Genomic DNA, 18964 nt, shown 5'->3' on the forward strand with positions numbered 1-18964 from the left:
TAAAATTATGAATGTTCAGGTAGGATATTATATCAATAAACTGAACATTTTTTCTTTCCTATTTGTTTTTAGAAATGTTTAAATAATAGAATATTTTTCTTAGCCATGGGTATCCATGTTGTTTAGCATATTTAATAATTTGGAAGTTTCTATTTAAGATGCTATGAAAATAAAATATGTTTGTATTAATTTTTTCAAGTCAACTTATGTGCTTTTTATATGTACTGTATTAGACTTATTAGATGGTATGCCTTTGAAATGAAAGCATTTGGTTTTCATCTTTGATATGACTTTTCTGTTTAATCTATGAAGCTTATGAATTTGTGAAGTTACAGCTTCATAAGATTGCTATCTTGTAAACAGCCTCCAGATCTTAACATCTAATATTTGTTGGCACCTGGCCCCAGTTCTTTGATTTTCTGTCTATAGCTGAAGTAAATGTAGTGAGAAATAACCACCTAGTTTGGATATGGTATTAGTGCATATAAATAAGCAACTTATAATGGATTTGTATTATCCTGGAATAATAAAGAATAATTGGTAGTTCCACAAGTCTGATGAGTAAAAGAGAATCTTAAGGAAAACCTCTTTTATTTTTTCATCATCATAGGTGGCTTTTGCAAATATCCAACTTGTCTAGTTCCCAGTTCCCTGATGGTATGAGCAAAACTGTCTGTTATAGCCATGATGTCAGTGTAGAGATCACTGTTTCTTTACTGAGAAAAATTTTGTGCTTGAAAAATTCTAAAACCTCTCTGGTCTAGGAATATACTGTAGTATTCCAGATATTCCAAAATGAATTATGAATTAGAACAGACCATGATTCTGCCATGGGCTAAACCTGTGTACATTCTTGAGGCCATATGTCTATACAGTTGCACCATAACTGAGGGGAACTGGAGTACCCCTGTCTGTTTCAGGGGTTAAATTTGGAGAATATCTTTAGAGCCTCAATCTGGCTATATTGGAAGATTATTTTGAAAATAATTTCAAGGAAAATACTAGGTATCTTTTAGGTAAGCCTTTTCAATTTGATCTCGTTATAGATATAAATGCTTTTTCTTCGTCTAGATGAATTTAAAGGCCACTCGTTGCTGCAAGCTGCACGAGAAGCTGATGTTACTCGAATCAAAAAACATCTCTCTCTGGAAATGGTGAATTTCAAGCATCCTCAAACACATGAAACAGCATTGGTAATGTTTCAGATTTAAGTTTTTAAAATACAATAACCAAGAACGTGCTAAACTAATAATAATATCCTACTTTTAGAACTAGCATTTTTTTGAGTCTGTAGTTTTAAAAAATTACTGCCTATACAAATATTTTTTAAAAATTTAAACAGTGCCAAAAAATAGACAGCCTCACCCTGCAGAAGGCCAAGCTATTATCAGTTCGAGAATCTCCAGAAAAAAAAAATCTGTTCAGATTCTGGCATGTATTATATGTAATGCTTTTATTATCATAAATGATACATATCGTTTGCTTTTTTAGAGGTTATAAAAATGAATGCTTAAGTTAGAAATTTTGGAACCCAATGAAAATAATGAAAAATAAAATAAATACCACCATCCAGATAAAAACACTTGGTGTAGTCGCTTCCTTCTTCAAAATTAAATCTAAAATGTGCATAAAGTATTTTAGAGGTTACTTCCCTGACAGAGGTAATAATAACTGTGGAGCTATGACAAAGTGGATGTGAGTAGAGAAGCCTAAGGAAAAACAGAAAAGAATGGGAGCTAATAGGGATACGTGATAAAAGGTAAGAGAGCGAATGGTAAAATCAGGGGCTACCTTAAAATCGAAAGGTGAAAAAAAACTTAAAGGTAGAAATGTAAAAGGAAGAAAGTAAATCCTGTTGTATGAGTTGCAGAAGGTGCTTCGGGTAAGAGAAGATAAGTAAATTAATGTGTGTAGAAGCAGATTTAACTGATGGTAAGCCTTACTTACCTAATATCTTTTATAATAAGTTTTCTTCCTTATGCCATAATGTAAACTATGAAGTTTATGTAGAAACCTACCTGTAAAGCATTTTGGACCTTTTTTACTGCGTGTAAGAAACATCTAAATTTAAAAAAAAATAGTTAAGCTGTAGACTAATAAGAAATACTAGTACAAAATTAAAACCACAACAGCATTAAAACTGTACAAAGAAACTTGGAAAGACTAACATGGAAAATTCTGGTCTGAAAAGCTAATACTACGTGTTGTTTTCCCCTAAATATACATACTACTATTAAGCAACTCGTTTTGGTAATTAACCTTAAAACACAGTAGGAGATGTGTTGGTGAGTGGTTATGGTGCAGTAGCAGTTTCTTACAGGTTCCCAGAGATTTACAGGCCCTGCTCCATGATGGTGCAGAGGAGCAGGGTGTAATTTGAGGTGGATGTGATTTTAAAACAAAAAAAAGTATTTAAAAAACCATGTCCAGTCTCTGTGCTCTCATAATAGATGTCCTGGGATGATTACCCTTAACCTACCAAAGGAACTATGTTCTCCAATTAGAATTGGTTTTATTTAGGATAAAGGAATGATTTTGGTGACGACAACATCAAAGAATGGATCTGCAGCAAAGTCATGAGGATCCGATAAACTTTATGATTAACAACAGGTTAAAATCAAATACAAATTTCATATGTATTGTGTTTTTAGATGTGTAGAGCAACTTAGCTGAAAAATTACCCAGAATCTTTATTCTGTAGGTTTTCAGGTTTCAGTTTTAACTTAACATATATACATTGATTTAGTCATGTATCATTCAGACATTATTGAACACCCTGTTATGCAGATATTAGGCTTAGGCTTATAACTGGCAAATCTCTACTTCCTGTCTCCTTTCCTCCTGGATACATCATACATAGAGATGCTGCAGCCTCAAACTCCAGATTATATCATTTTCCACCACTGATTTTGCAAAGAGGTAATGCATGCTCCTTATTCTGCCGAAGCAACTAGTTGAGAGAGATATAAGTACTGCTCAGCTTATCAGCTGTTCCATCAGTGCTATTACCAAACAGAATCCAGAACTGATGAATGTTCTGTTATTTCTTTTTTTTTTTTTTTTTTTTTTTTTTGAGATGGAGTCACTTGCTCTCTCACCCAGGCTGGAGTGCAGTGGAATGATCTCAGCTCACTGCAACCTCCACCTCCTGGGTTCAAGTGATTCTCCTGTCTCAGCCTCCCAAGTATCGGGGATTACAGGCGCATGCCACCACAACCGGCTAATTTTTGTATTTTTAGTAGAGGGGGGGTTTCACCATGTTGGCCAGGCTGGTCTTGAACTGCTGACCTCAGGTGACCCGCCTGCCTCGGCGTCCCAAAGTGCTGGGATTACAGGCATGAGCCACCACGTCCGGCTTTATTCTGTTATTTCTTCATGTAAAGAAACCTCAACCTTTGGGGTGTTTTCTTAACATTTAAAATGCATCAACACAGTGCCACTTGGAAACAGTTTTGAAAAGGATATTGGTCACATTAAGGTTTTCATCACACCAATGATAGCTTTTTCAAAGATACAGGACAACTGTAAAGTTTGATTGGAATATTTAATAATAGATATTATCTGATAGGTAGGATTTTCAGGCCCTGTCAGAATTTGGTAATTGTTGCAATTCTGTTCAACCAAAAGTCAAAAGCAAAGTTGTGTCAAAAGTAAAACAAAAAGATTAAATAACTACTTGATAGTTCTTGATGGGAAACACGAATGTTCTTAAAATCAGTTATGTATAGTCCTTGATTAATGCTGCAATTTAAATTATTTAGCATTGTGCTGCTGCATCTCCATATCCCAAAAGAAAGCAAATATGTGAACTGCTGCTAAGAAAAGGAGCAAACATCAATGAAAAGACGAAAGAGTAAGTATACATTTAATAATTTAATGTTATTGAGATTTTACTCTTTTGGAAAATATATTCACTGTCTGGCTGACTTTTTCTCTTTAAGATTCTTGACTCCTCTGCACGTGGCATCTGAGAAAGCTCATAATGATGTTGTTGAAGTAGTGGTGAAACATGAAGCAAAGGTATACTTCCTTTTTGGTAATCTTTGGTAATCCAATGAGTTATTTTTTATTTAGCAGGTGAAATGCCTGACTTCCTAAACGATTTACTTTCTCATGAGTATTACTTTTTTTCCCTTAAGCATAGATTACTATGCTTAAGAATTGTCCTGCAGGTAACCTTTTCTATATCTAATTTTTGCTAGAACATCTATGGGTTTATTCAGACACACATTATTCCTGTATGTCCTCCCTCCTCCATTCCTTTTAACCACAGCCCACAGGTCATAGTTATCCGTAAGGACTTTTCCGACCTATCATCTTTTCTAATCGTCTTTTCTCACCCATATCTTCTAATTCTTGGTTGTCATGATAACTTCTGTTATTTACCCCAATCACCCTTTTTTTGCTTTCGTTTTTGTTTTTGTTTTTACCCTCTGTTATTTCTGTAACTAAGTCAAAGGACTTGAACAGAAGGAAATATATTATTTAAATAATTTTACAAAAAACATAATAGCTCCCCATGTTGATAAGTTACTGTTCTTTAGTTGGCATTCGTGCACAAAGCATTTTATTCACCAAATATGCTTTCATCAAAGCTAGAAATCATCTCTTACCCAGGAATTTTTAAAAGTACTACTCAGTAAAAGATATACATATTATCTCAGATTGGAAGAGATGACAGTAGTCACCTAATACAGCAGTTTTTACAGTTTTTAGCCACAGATCCTTGCCTCCTTCAAACAAAATCTTTAGCTGAAATTCAGTATACTCTATAACAGAGAAAGAATAGATGTGCTGTAGATGAAGGGAGAAAGGAATAGACGCTCTTCTCCTTGGATGGCCTCTGAGGCCCTTCCATAAATGAAATTTGCAGAATAGTTTATTCTTACCTGTCCTTTCTTGAGTTTCCATTCATTCAAGAAACCACTTAGAGTTCTTTAATTTCTTTTTGTGTTGCCTCTCTGTGTCTTAATTTCGCTTTGATTTGGGGGAATTCTTGATAATGTATAATCTTGATTTTTCCTATTGTAAATTATTGAATAAAATAAAGTTTATATCTGCTTGACTGCTTGGCATATCTTGTCTCTCTGTTCTATAACTGTTTGTTGATTGCTTTTTTCGTACTTGTGGTACATTACTTGAAGAATATCTGGATGCATATTGAATTAGGGTTGTGACACTCAATGAAACAATCTTGACTAGGGTGACCAACCATCCAGTTTTGTCCAGGACTTGAGGTTTTTTGGGAACACAGGACTTTCAGTGCTAAAACCAGGAAAGTCCTAGGCAAACCAGAACAAGTGGTCACCCTAATCCTAACATAAAGTGGTACCCAGATAAAGTTTTTTTTTAAGTGGGTATTTTTCACATTTCAGCGAGTTAGGGTATGTGAATAAACAGTTTGATTGTTCTGAGCATTTTAAATCAATTTTTCAGGCCCTGTAAGCATGGAGCCTAGCTATTCATACTCTAGTTTTAGGTTTATTGAGATCTTGATTATATTCCCATTCACATATTATCTGATTCCATGAGTATGAATAGGTCAGTGTCTTAAAACACACTGTTGTCCGCAGGATTGATTACTGAGGAACTTAATTTCTTAGTTATGTTGAATAATTATTTCCAGGGCAGGGAGGTAGAGATAAGGTTGGTGGAGTTTTACAGGTAATTTTTTTTACTGTGAAAAATTTCAAAGATATAACCAAGTAAAAAGAATTTTGCAGAGAATACCTTCCTACCACTTAGATTCTATTACTAACATTTTACTATAGTGTTTTATTACATATCTTTCCATTTTTCCCTCCATCCACCAATATCTTATTTTTTCACACATTTCAAAGTAATTTGCAGACTGTTCCTCCTAAATACTTCCACATGCACATCAACTAGAGTTTAATCTTTGTTTACAGTTTTTCTTTATATGTAAAATTTGAATGCAGTGAAATGCAGAGATCTTAAACGCATATTTGCCGAATTTTGACTAGTACATACACCTGTATAACCAAAACTCCTGTAGAGATACATTATCTCATGGCAGAAGTAATGCACAGTCCCAGGCAATCTCCACTTTGACAGATAACCATTTTATTTTTTCTGACATAAAAGTGCCTGTTCTAGGCCTTGACATACATGGAATGATGCAAAATATATACTTTTGTGTAAGGCTTTTACCACATTGTATAATGTTTTGGAGATTCATCCATGTATCAATAGTTGGTTCCTTTTTATTGCTGAGTGATTCCACTGTGTGACTATTCCATAGTATGTGTATCTATATATTTTACATAATAAATAAGGGAGAAGATTAAACCAATAGAAATAAGCATTTTAATGCTAATTTATCTTGGCTTTGTTACAGTTGTCTATCTTGGGGTTAATCTTTACATTTCTACACTTTAGAGATCCGTAAAAATACATGGGTTGAACTTTCTTAGGCAATGTCTAGCTCTAAATATCTGTGAATCTGTGAATGCTTTAATGATAAACACAATTACTATTCAGCATCTCACATTTAACCCAAAATTGGGTCTTCCTTCTGATGGTAGCCTTCATGAATTGGTAAATTTATTCTCTAGATTGGAGCAAAAATACTTGCTTTGGCATTGGATAATAGGCCTCATAGAAGAATTGAGACTTAAAAGTAGTAAAAAGTGTTAAATACATGATTGCATGGTTTTAAATTTTGCATTGCAGGCTAACTTCAATTTTTTCTGCATTGTTAAGGTTAATGCTTTGGATAATCTTGGTCAGACTTCTCTACACAGAGCTGCTTATTGTGGCCATCTACAAACCTGCCGCCTACTCCTGAGCTATGGGTGTGATCCTAACATTATATCCCTTCAGGGCTTTACTGCTTTACAGATGGGAAATGAAAATGTACAGCAACTCCTCCAAGGTAGTATATGTTTCCATGAAATGAATTGTTTTAAATTAACCTTTAAAAATTTTTCACATATCAGGTATTATAGGTAAGAGTTGGTAATAAGAAAAAAATTTTGAGAATTTTTGGTTATTTCTTCTTAGGTTATTATACTTTTAATCAGCTGAATATCTTCAGTCCCCAAGTGTCATTAAGTGATAATTACGATTTTTGTTCCAGTAGCATTTTCTGCACATTTTCTGAAGTTAAATAGATGGCTTTCAAGTTTTTATCGAGAAAGTTTTAAGAGTAAGATAAAATGGTGGCTATTTATTTTTAAAGAAAGGAATTTTTAGATCCTACGTATTCAAGGGAGGTAGAGTTTGTATAAGGTAGCCAACTCTCTGGCTTATTAAAACATTTAACAGCTGAGTACACTCATATTCATTACATCTTAAAATATTTAGATCAAATATCTACACCCTTGGCATAGATGAAACATTTCAACCCGGAGATCTTGTCCCATAAATTTTAAAGTTTTTTTGTGTACATCTCCACCTTTATTACAATGTAATGCAGTAGCTTTGACATCTGAAAGTTCAGATGAGAAAAATGTAATAGATCAAGCTTTTCTGTCTTTAACAGTAAATCGTTGATGATTTTTATGCCTTTGTTCTGGGAACCAAGTTTTGAGAAACACTGCTTGAACAGATGAAAGCAGATTGATGCAACCTCCTGGAATCTGCCAAAACTGTGAACTTACAAGACTGCTTTCAAGATTCCCATTACTTCCCCCATATATCACACATCCATTTCCTTGTCAGTTTTTGGGATAATAACACTGGTCCTATGCAGTTGGCTAGTGATAGAATGTACAGTCTTGTCAGTTTTATACTAAGTACCATTACATATAGCTTTTTACTTGTCTTTCCAACTAGTTTCTTACAATAAATTATTGAAGTGGAATTTCCAGGTCAAAGGGTAGCATGTAATTGTCAAATTATCTTCTATTAATAGAAAGCTGGTATTTAGCATTTTACAGTCGGAGTATATGAAAGCACCTGTTTTCTGTCAGCACTAGATATTACAATTCTTAATACTTTCCTTGAGTGAATATGCATGTGTGAATTACAGAAGTAATAGATTTTAATGCTAACTATAAAAGTCTCATCAGTGTAGCTCTCCATTTCCTCTCTGCCTACTAGCAGATGGAAAAAAAAATATTTTAATTTGCATTTCTGATTATGAGTAAGTTTGAACGTAATTTTAAAGTGTTTGTTGCCCATTTCTCTTTTTTTTCTTTTTTTCTTTTTCTTTTTTTTTTTTTTCCAGACAGAGTCTCGCACTGTCGCCCGGGCTGGAGTGCAGTGGTGCAATCTCAGCTCGCTGCAACCTCTGCCTCCTGGGTTCACGTGGTTCTCCTGCCTCAGCCTCCCAAGTAGCTGGGATTACAGGCACACACCACCGCACCCGGCTAATTTTTTGTATTTTTAGTAGAGATGGAGTTTCACTATGTTAGCCAGGCTGGTCTCGAACTCCTGACCTTCTAATCCACCCGCCTCGGCCTCCCAAAGTGCTGGGATTACTGGCATGAGCCACCACGCCCGGACCTTCTTTTTTTTTTTTTAATTATTCTTTTATTTTATTTATCTATTTTTGAGATGGATTCTCACTATGTCACCCAGGCTGGAGTGCAGTGTCGCGATCTTGGCTCACTACAACCTCTGCCTCCCAGGTTCAAGCGATTCTCATGCCTCACCATCCTGAGTAGCTGAGATTACAGGCATGCGCCTAACTTTTGTGTTTTTAGTAGTTACGGGGTTTTACCATATTGCCCAGTCTGGTCTCCAACTCCTGACCTCAAGTAATCTGTCCGCCTTGGCCTCCCAAAGTGCTGGGATTACAGGCATGAGCCACCATGCCCAGCCAACCATTTATCTTTTTTGTATGTGTGAATTTCTTGTTCATGTCTTTGCCTCATTTGTTGAAGCCTTTCAAAGTACTCCTTTCATGAGAACACCATATATATGTATATGTGTATTTTTATATATATATATATATATATATATATATTTTTTTTTTTCTTTGAGACGGAGTTTCACTCTTGTTGCCCAGGCTACAGTGCAATGGCATTATCTTGGCTCACTGTAGCCTCAAATATATTCTCTTTAAAGGTGCATGTTACAGTTTGGTTTTTTTCCATTTTGTTCTTGTTTAATGTTGTTATTACCTGACATATTTTTCCATATACCAATTTTCTTTTTTTGATGCTGCTTTTGATGTACTGCTCTAAGAAGCTTTTTTATTCCATGTTATGAAGATATTCCCCCGTTTTCTTCTAGCATTTTTAAGGTTCAATTTTTCATACTTACATCTTTAATCCATCTGGAGTTTATTTTGTTCTAAGGTGCAAGGTAGATGTTTTCCTTTTCTGACACTTTAAATGAGCTATAAACATAGAATTTCAGACCTGGAAATGATGTTACATTTCTCCCAGTCTACCTTATGTCTTTAGAATTTAAAAAAATCTGAGGCCCAGGAAGTTCCAGTGACTTCCTCCAGTTCAGATAGCTAATTAATGAGAGAACCACAGTTAGATTTCTGGTTGCTGTCTTAATTTAATACTTTTGCACCATTCCAATGGCTTGCTTATAGAACAGGCCATCTTTAGTCATCTACTTTATGTTCCTTTATATTGCTTAAATCACATTTTATAATCATTATATACATTTGCATATTTTGCTTATATGTATTGTATTTCAAAGAGTTTTAAGAGAATCTTATTTTTCCCTTCCCACCCTACAACCTCTTACTACCATGGAGATTTCGTACATAATCTACCAAATTGTAAAAGAACTTTGCTTTCTGATGAGATGCCTTCCATAAAGCTTGGTTCCATCTTCCAAGTAGAGGTTAGTCACTCTTTCTCTCTCTCTCTTTTTTAGAGGGTATCTCATTAGGTAATTCAGAGGCAGACAGACAATTGCTGGAAGCTGCAAAGGCTGGAGATGTCGAAACTGTAAAAGTAAGATACAATGTTATGTTTCTGTTAACTTTGGGTTTTTATTTTGACATTTGTTATTTAATCTGTACTGTTATAATGAAGAGTCTGGTTTATTTGTATCTGCCTTGCTTTAAAAGGTCAATAATATAATCTAATTGTTCTCTACAAATGAGGAGCCTTAAGTAATGCAAGAAAAAAGACTTCACTTTCACACACATCCCAGTGAATACTACATTCACAACTATAAATAAATTCAGGTGATACCAAATGGGTTTTGCTTGAAGAACCTATTCATTTGTCCCTTTAACAGAATAAAGTATATCAAATTATTTTATATTAGTGTTTACATATGACACATAAAACAAGAAGGGGGAAAAACAGTGTATCACTTCTGTCTATAGATTTCTTCTGATTTCTTCATTTCTTTGCCCCCTCTACCTCTAGGGATCCAGGGCTTAGTGTAGTAATATATTCAGTGTTGCTACTTCTCTTTCCCAGAGCTTACAACTTCAGCTCTTACCTGTTTCTCAGACAAGAGTCTTCCCCAGAGTAACCCTTCCTTACTGTTTTGACTCTTACTGTAGAAATATGTATGTAAAACTGGACGCAGTGGCTCACGCCTGTCTGTAATCCCAGCACTTTGGGAGGCTGAGGTGGGTGGATCACCTGAGGTTAGGAGTTTGAGACCAGCCTGGCCAACGTGGCGAAACATCAGCTCTACTGAAAATAGGAAAAAAAAAATTAGCCAGGAGTGGTGTGGGTGCCTGTAATCCCAACTACTTGGGAGGCTGAGGCAGGAGAATGGTTTGAACCCGGGAGGCGGAGGTTGCAGTAAGCTGAGATCGTGGCATTGCACTCCAGCCTGGGCGACAGAATGAGACTGTCTCAAAAAAAAGAAAGAAAGAAAGAAAAAGAAGTAAATATGTAATATCAAATATTTCTGTATCAAATATTTCTGTTACCTGCAAAAATTGTATATAACTCAAAGGCCTAACATTTTGAGAGAGTGAGACTGTTTTAGAATTTAATATATATTAAAATTTAACTAACTAATCTTCATGAATTAAATAATTTTTCAGTAATGCAGTGGTGTTACTCTCCAAAACTAGTAGGGGAGACAAGCCTTGTATTTCTTCCCCTTCACCTTTAGAGACTTTTTCAAAACAGTGCTGGTCCTGTTTGAGAGGATACTAAGAGGTAGTAAGTTTTACAGAAAGCTGAATTGGTTGATTTAATTCATGGCAGAAGTAGCTATTTGAAATAATTTCATTATATTTCTTTTGGGGGGCTGGTGCGGGGAGACAGGGTCTGTTGCCCAGGCTGGAGCACAGTGGTGCTATCTGGGCTCACTGCAACCTACGTCTTCTGGGCTCAAGTGATCCTCCTGACTCAGCCTCCCAAGTAACTGGTACTACAGGTGGATGCCGCCACGCCAAGCTAATTTTCTTGATTTTTTCTTGTAGAGACAAAGTCTCACTATGTTACCCAGGCTGGTCTCAAACTCCTGGGCAAAGCAGTCCTCCCGCCTCAGCCTCCCAAAGTGCTGGGATTATAGGCATGAGTCACCATGCCCTGCCAATTTCATTATATTTCTGTAGGGTGTTCTAAATCTTAAACAGACCCACTCACAAAGTCAATAATTTTAGATTTTCTGAGAAGGAAATATAAGTGTTGTTCTCTTCTGAGCTAGAGCTCTGAGGGAATTTATTCACTGCCGTTTTAAATGAAGAGCTTTCTACAAATTGATTTTAAAATCCATGTGATCCTTTTCTGTTGTTTTATCTGTGTAGACATCTCAGATAACTTCAGATTTTTTTTTAATTCATTTCTCACAGAAAACTGCAACTATCATGCAGTTTTATTATTTGACATGTTTTTATTTTGATCCTCATTATTCTCATTCCCTTAAGTAGGAGGCTTATAGGATATTGAAAGGAGGATTTTGTTTCTATTAGTACTGACTTGTGGAAATACAAATCACTTGAGGTAAAAGGTTGTGAACTGATTTTTTTTTTTTTCCAAGAGACATGAAAATTAAGTTGAAAGCAATTAGCTGATTTTTTTTTTTTTTTTTTTTTTTTGGTGTGTGTGGGCAGGGAGAGATACAGAATTGTAAATGCTCATTCTCTTATATATATTAAAGAACATAAAACTATATTTAGTAAACATGTTAAAGACTAAACTTTGTTTTTATAAAGATAGAGGGAGTCCAGAGGAGGGGATAGATAAAGAGGAGATGAAGTTGGGGGGCAGGAAATGGACTTAGAGAACACAATAATGCCATTGGATTCAGGAAAACCTGTGCCAAGTATCCGGCATTCTTCCCTCCCCTCTGCTTTTAAAATCACTTGATGGACATTTATCTCCATGAACCATTCTTCTTACCTACCTCTAGACAGATGGCTCTGTACGAATGACTGGAACAAGAACATCTGCGTATTACCTAATGAACACTTAACTGTTGTGCTCAGTTGTGTTTGTTTACTGATAATCCACCAGGCTGGATACTTTATTCAACACCTGCTATTAGAAAACTTGTCTCAGAGTGGGCAAAATTTAACTGACAGGTGAAGAGTAGAATGGCCTGTGATAACTACCAAACCCAAGCAGCACCTGGTAAACATGTTAAAAATAGTCATTTCTAGGGACCTGACTTGAGACCCACTGAAATACCATCTCTTAAATGGGGCCCTGAATCTGTATATCTCACCAGCTCTATTTGGGAAGCACAGAAGAGCTTTGCCAGGACAGTGATTAAACCCCTTGAGGTAAACCCACTGATAGCAGGCTCCTTTGTTTTATTGAGCTTAGGTTATCCCTGCTTTGGGCGTAGGATAGTAAAAAGGGGAAAGAGTTTTTACTAATATGGATATATTCTTTTTGTTTGTTTGTTTGAGATGGAGTTTCACTCTTGTTGCCCAGGCTAGAGTGCAGTTGCATGATCTCAGCTCACAGCAACCTCCATCTCCCGGGTTCAAGCGATTCTCTTGCTTCAGCCTCCCGAGTATCTGGCATTATAGGCGCCCGCCACCACGCCCAGATAATTTTTTGTGTTTTTAGTAGAGACAAGGTTTCACCATGTTGGCCAGGCTGCTCTTGAACTCCTGACCTCAGGTGATCCACCCGCCTCGGCCTTCCAAAGTGTTGGGATTACAGGCGTGAGCCACCGTGCCTGGACTAATATGAATATATTCTTTTGACTCTTTAAGCAGTCTGATTTATTATCTATGTTGCTTTTCTTCCCCAAACTTTCATACTTTTCATAACTACACTTCCTCATCTGAACCAAAGAACACAGAAAATTGACTGCTTTCTTAATTCTACCCAGTCCCCAGGACTGTATAACTGTATATAAACATCAGCATTCTTTTTTTTTTTCTCTCTCTTTTTTCTTTTTTGGAGATGGAGTCTGGGTTGGTCACCCAGGCTGGAGTACAGTGGCACGATCTCGGCTCACTGCAACCTCTGCCTCCCAGGTTCAAGCAATTCTCCTGCCTCACCCTCCCAAGTAGTAGAGACAGGGTTTTGCCATGTTGGCCAGGCTGGTCTTGAACTCCTGACCTCAAGTGATCTGCGCGCCTCAGCCTCCCAAAGTGCTGTGATTACAGGCATGAGCCACTGTGTTCGGCCTAACCATCAGCATTCTACTGGTTATTTCATTCCATGTAGTGTAGTATGGTTCCTGAGCCACCGGCATCAGCATCACCCAAGAACTTGGTAGAAGTGGAGATTTTTAGGCCCACATCAGTTACACTGAAAATTTGAGGGTTGGACCCAATGCACATTGAAGTTTGAGAACCACTGCTCTAAAGGAATACTTTTCAAATTTTAATATGTTTACATATTACCTAGGGATCTTGTCAAAGGGCAAATTCTGACTCAGTAGATAGAGATCTGAGATTCTGAATTCTTAATAAGCCCCTTGGTAATGCTGGTGCTACTGTAATCTCATGTAACTCTGTGTGTATTTGCCACAAAATGCAAGTTACACTTGCTGATGATTGGCACTTTACGTGTGTGCGCGTGTGTGTGTGTGTGTATATATATATATAGTAAAGATAATAATAAAATTTACCCTTGAGCTTTAGAAAAAGTAGAATATAAAGGCATACATGAGGCCGGGCACAGTGGCTCAACCTGTAATTCTAGCATTTGGAAGGCCAAGGTAGGAGGATCCCTTGAGGCCAGGAGTTCGAGACCAACCTGGCCAACATGGTGAAACCCCGTCTCTACTAAAAATATAAAAATTAGCCAGGTACAGTGGCATGTGTCTGTAGTCCCTGCTACTCGGGAGGCTGAGGCAGAAGAATTGCTTGAACCCGAGAGGCAGAGGTTGCAGTGAACTGATATTGCGCCACTGCACCCCAGCCTGGGCAAGAGAGCGAGACTCTGTCTCAATAATAATAATAATAATAACAAAAAAAGGCATAGATGAGAGGACCAGAGGGATTCCCAGTAAATGACAAGATGAAATAAGAATACTAAATAGGGCCGGGCGCAGTGGCTCACCTGTAATCCCAGCACTTTGGGAGGCCGAGGCGGGTGGATCACGAGGTCAGGAGATCGAGACCATCCTGCCTAACACGGTGAAACCCCATCTCTCCTAAAAATACAAAAAAAACTGGCCGGGCGTAGTGGCGGGCGCCTGTAGTCCCAGCTACTCGGGAGGCTGAGACAGGAGAATGGCCTGAAACAGGGAGGCGGAGCTTGCAGTGAGCTGAGATCGCGCCACTGCACTCCAGCCTGGGCGATGAGCAAGACTCCATCTCAAAAAAAAAAAAAAAAAAAAGAATACTAAATAGTTTCTGAGAATACTGTTTTAATGAGACAAGAAAGTAAGTCAGACACTTTGAAAATTCCTACTAAATGACTTGAAACAAGAAATGAGAATATGTAGAAGTAGTATCACGTATGTTGTGTTTTGTCCTTCAGAAACTGTGTACTGTTCAGAGTGTCAACTGCAGAGACATTGAAGGGCGTCAGTCTACACCACTTCATTTTGCAGCTGGGTATAACAGAGTGTCCGTGGTAGAATATCTGCTACAGCATGGAGCTGATGTGCATGCTAAAGATAAAGGGTAAATGCCAACAATTGTTATGGACTCTCTTCCTGACTTTTACTTGACCTTTTTAGGAAAACCTGGAAATCTGTTTTATTTTTCAAGGAAGCCGGTTTCCTAACATTGGCCTAAATATTAAATAGAGCTGCTTAATTTCAGTCAAGATTTTATATGGTTAGCATTCATATAAAGACTTCACTGGCATAATGCCTAGGAATTTTATAATGGCCAAGGACATTACAACATTAGTGTGATACTGACCTTTAATGTGGTAAATTTTTCAGTTTTCAGGGAGGATTTTTGAATTCTTCCAGTTTATCTTGAAGTTATTTTTTATTAAAAATATACAATTCTCGACATTGCATATATGGGTGAATGTTATAGTCTGCATTTAAAACATGTTTTAAATGTTCTCCCCTGACTCACCAAAAAAGAAATTATTTCTGCCTTAAATAGATTTAGGTTCTACAAAGTATAATCGGTATAATTCCTTAGGTAGTTCAAGAATTATCTTTCATCAGTTATATGCAATTATTTAAATTAAAACATGTTCTTCTGTGGCGTTATTGTTCATTCATTACTTTTCAGAGGCCTTGTACCTTTGCACAATGCATGTTCTTATGGACATTATGAAGTTGCAGAACTTCTTGTTAAACATGGAGCAGTAGTTAATGTAGCTGATTTATGGAAATTTACACCTTTACATGAAGCAGCAGCAAAAGGAAAATACGAAATTTGCAAACTTCTGCTCCAGGTATATTTAAATACTTAACTGTAAACAGTATGAATTACATAGAATATGTTTATAGTTTTTTAAGTAATTCTAGCATAAACTTAAACTAGTGAGCGATGGGAAACAATGTTATCTAATTCTGTACCTAGATTTTAGAATAAATGTCATAAACATTATTTTATATTTTAATCCATAAGTATGTTTACTAGCACCTAGAGTTATTTTTGTCTACAGCCAGCTATCATGTGATAGTTCTCTTATTATTTTTAGTTTTTCTCTTTATTACTTTAACCTGAAAATATTTGATGAATTATTTACTTTCAAGCCAGGTTTATTTAGCACTGCTAAAATGGATGATACTGGTTCAGTACAGATACCAGTGGATATTTTACAATAACAAGAATACAGAGATTTATACTTTATTCAAATGTTCATGAAAAGTAAAAATAGTATAACATGAAAGTTAATTTTTAATGAAATGTGACTTTATTTTGAATGTAGTTTAAAATTTTAACTACATTGGCCGGGCGCGGTGGCTCACGCCTGTAATCCCAGCACTTTGGGAGGCCGAGGCGGGCTGATCACGAGGTCAGGAGATCGAGACCATCCTGGCTAACACGGTGAAACCCCGTCTCTACTAAAAAATACAAAAAGCTAGCCGGGCGAGGTGGCGGGCGCCTGTAGTCCCAGCTACTCGGGAGGCTGAGGCAGGAGAATGGTGGGAACCCGGGAGGCGGAGCTTGCAGTGAGCTGAGATCGCGCCACTGCACTCCAGCCTGGGCGACAGAGCGAGACTCCGTCTCAAAAAAAATATATAAAATAAAATAAAATAAAATAAAATAAAATTTTAACTACATTAATGCATTAGAAAAATCCAGTAATATTTAACTCCTCTGTATTCTTTTTATAATAATTCTGTGTATAAACATTAGTAACAGTGATGTTAACCTTTAAGTCTCAATATAAATTTAGTTTTTCTTTGGTATAGTTACATTGACTATTTTCTCATCAACCAGTGGCACATTTAGGCCATTTCTCCCTTTTTTTCTGTTGTTCACATACCTAGCATGGTGCAGACCCTACAAAAAAAAACAGGGATGGAAATACTCCTTTGGATCTTGTTAAAGATGGAGATACAGATATTCAAGATCTGCTTAGGGGAGATGCAGCTTTGCTAGATGCTGCCAAGAAGGGTTGTTTAGCCAGAGTGAAGAAGTTGTCCTCTCCTGATAATGTAAATTGCCGTGATACCCAAGGCCGACATTCAACACCTTTACATTTAGCAGGTAAGTGAATGAAGTTTCACAGATTTAGGCTGGTAACATCTGAAATTAATTTTACCCAGATGAAGTATTTTCTGTAACTAAACTTTAAAAATTCAAATCAGGCCAAGCGCAGTGGCTCACACTTGTAATCCCAACACTTTATGAGGCCAAGGCAGGAGCATTGCTTGAGCCCAGGAGTTTGAGACCAGCCTGGGCAACGTGGCAAAACCTCACCTCTATAAAAAATTACAAAAATTAGCCAGGAGTGTTGGCGCACATCTGTAGTCCCAGCTATTCAGGAGGCTGAGGTGAAAGATTGAGTCCAAGAGGTCACGGATGCAATGAGCCTTGATTGTGCCACTGTACTCCAGCCTGCACAACAAAGTGAGACCCTGTCTCAAAAAATAAAAAAAAATAAAAATTCAAATCAAATATCTTCTAATGCCGCCATTATACTCTTTAGTATATTTGTACAGGACAACCGTACTTGAAGCTACTAGCTGAGTTCAAGTTCACTTTACTACTAGTACGTTACATTCAGTAAGAACAATTGAAGTAGGCTCTGCCAGTCCCCATATACTTTGGGAATCATTATTCCAGATCATCATTTTATTGGTATCACCTTTGGTAAACAAGTTTTGAAAAATATGCCTACTTGAGCCAGCCTTCCTTATAGAAAGCTAAAGCTTTCTATTCTTCCTGATGATAGCTGCTAAGCACAAGCAGGAAAAAATATGTATATATCAAAATTCTCAGAAGTTGCATAAGCCTCTCACCAAAGTTATTTATTGTTTTGGTTTGTGAGAGTCCCCGTAACAAAATACCAAAGACCGGGTGGCTTAAACAACAGAAATTTGTTTTCTCACAGTTCTGGAGGCTAGGAGTCCAAGTTCAAATTGTTGGCAGGGTTGCTTTCTTCTGAAGCCCCCACTTGGCTTGCCTACCTTCTCAGTGTGTCCTCCCATGGAACATGATGTCTCTTTCTATATGTTCTAGTCTCTACTTTTAAGGAAACCAGTCAGATTAGATTAGAGCCCACCTAGTGAGCTCATTTTAACTTTTTTAGCTCTTTAAAGGCTCTATCTCCAAATAGAGTCACATTCCAAAGTACTGGGGTTAGGGTTTCAACATAAGAATTTTGCAGGGTACAATTCATTTCATAACATTTGTTCTAAGTTTTCACTCATAAAACTAGCACAATGTACCTTTGTTTTCAGTGCAAGTATACAATATATTTTGGTTTCAGAATAACTTTTTCAGCTGCATTACAGATGTTAGGAAATCATTAAAATCACTGAGCTATAGCTAATACCTTGGCGGAGTTCCATCATAGGCACAGTGGACTCATACAAGTTTGTCTAAATATGCATGGTTTAAACATGGTATAAAAAGCAAGAAAAAATAATGCAAATATTTCTGCCATTTCGTGTAATGTGGGAGATGGAAATCTATTCTGTTCATTTCAGTCTTGTATTATAACTTGGTGTTATATATGCTTTTTACCTTTAAATATTCCATATAAGTTGAGACTTCACTGTCCAAAGAAACCAATTACTCTATGTGTCTTTCAAGTATTTTGGAAGTGATAAGCCACAAATGCTAACATGGTGAGAAAAAGCTCTATTTGCACTGGCTATCAGGAGTTTCTAGTTAATGTAAGACAAAATATGACTTGACCTCTGATTGGAAGTTGTGCTGTGCATATTTATGTTAGCTTTTATATCTTTCTTGTAGCTTATCTAGAACACTTTACTGTGTCCAAGTTATCTTTGTAAGTGACAAATAATTTGTATGCACAAAAATATTTGTCCACTTCTGCAGCGTTAAATACCATACCTTGAGACCTGGAAAGACTTTTAGATTAGTGTAATATTTTATGGTAGTTTTATAATTTTATTTTTCTTGATCTTTTTAAATTCTTTTACTTTAAATCCTTTAGCAAAAGGATAAAAACTACAATAGAAATAAGTTTTATTTCATGGCTTTAGCAGCTCCTAAGTTCCTCTACCAGACTTGCAGAGATGTGTACCTCGCTGAGTTCTC

General features: G+C 36.6%; 1 protein-coding gene and 1 long non-coding RNA gene across 5 annotated transcripts in view; both read left to right on the plus strand.

The window, feature by feature from the left end:
* The window catches only part of TNKS2 (tankyrase 2), a 66700-nt gene that overhangs the window by 26657 nt on the left and 21079 nt on the right, over positions 1 to 18964 (plus strand). For 3 of the 4 annotated variants that reach the window (XM_077945008.1, XM_077945009.1, NM_001266258.1), the window contains 8 exon segments: positions 1072 to 1193; positions 3762 to 3853; positions 3942 to 4020; positions 6724 to 6895; positions 9805 to 9884; positions 14796 to 14941; positions 15512 to 15677; positions 16723 to 16942. In XM_077945008.1, coding sequence (XP_077801134.1) covers positions 1072 to 1193; positions 3762 to 3853; positions 3942 to 4020; positions 6724 to 6895; positions 9805 to 9884; positions 14796 to 14941; positions 15512 to 15677; positions 16723 to 16942 — 1077 coding nt within the window. 4 annotated transcript variants of the gene reach the window in all.
* LOC144331191 (uncharacterized) lies at positions 11921 to 14657 on the plus strand. Its single transcript, XR_013398152.1, has 2 exons — positions 11921 to 13295; positions 14119 to 14657. It is a non-coding gene; the product is annotated as an uncharacterized LOC144331191 (long non-coding RNA).

Source organism: Macaca mulatta, chromosome 9, assembly GCF_049350105.2.
Source record: "Macaca mulatta isolate MMU2019108-1 chromosome 9, T2T-MMU8v2.0, whole genome shotgun sequence".
Classification (NCBI taxonomy): Eukaryota; Metazoa; Chordata; class Mammalia; order Primates; family Cercopithecidae; genus Macaca; species Macaca mulatta.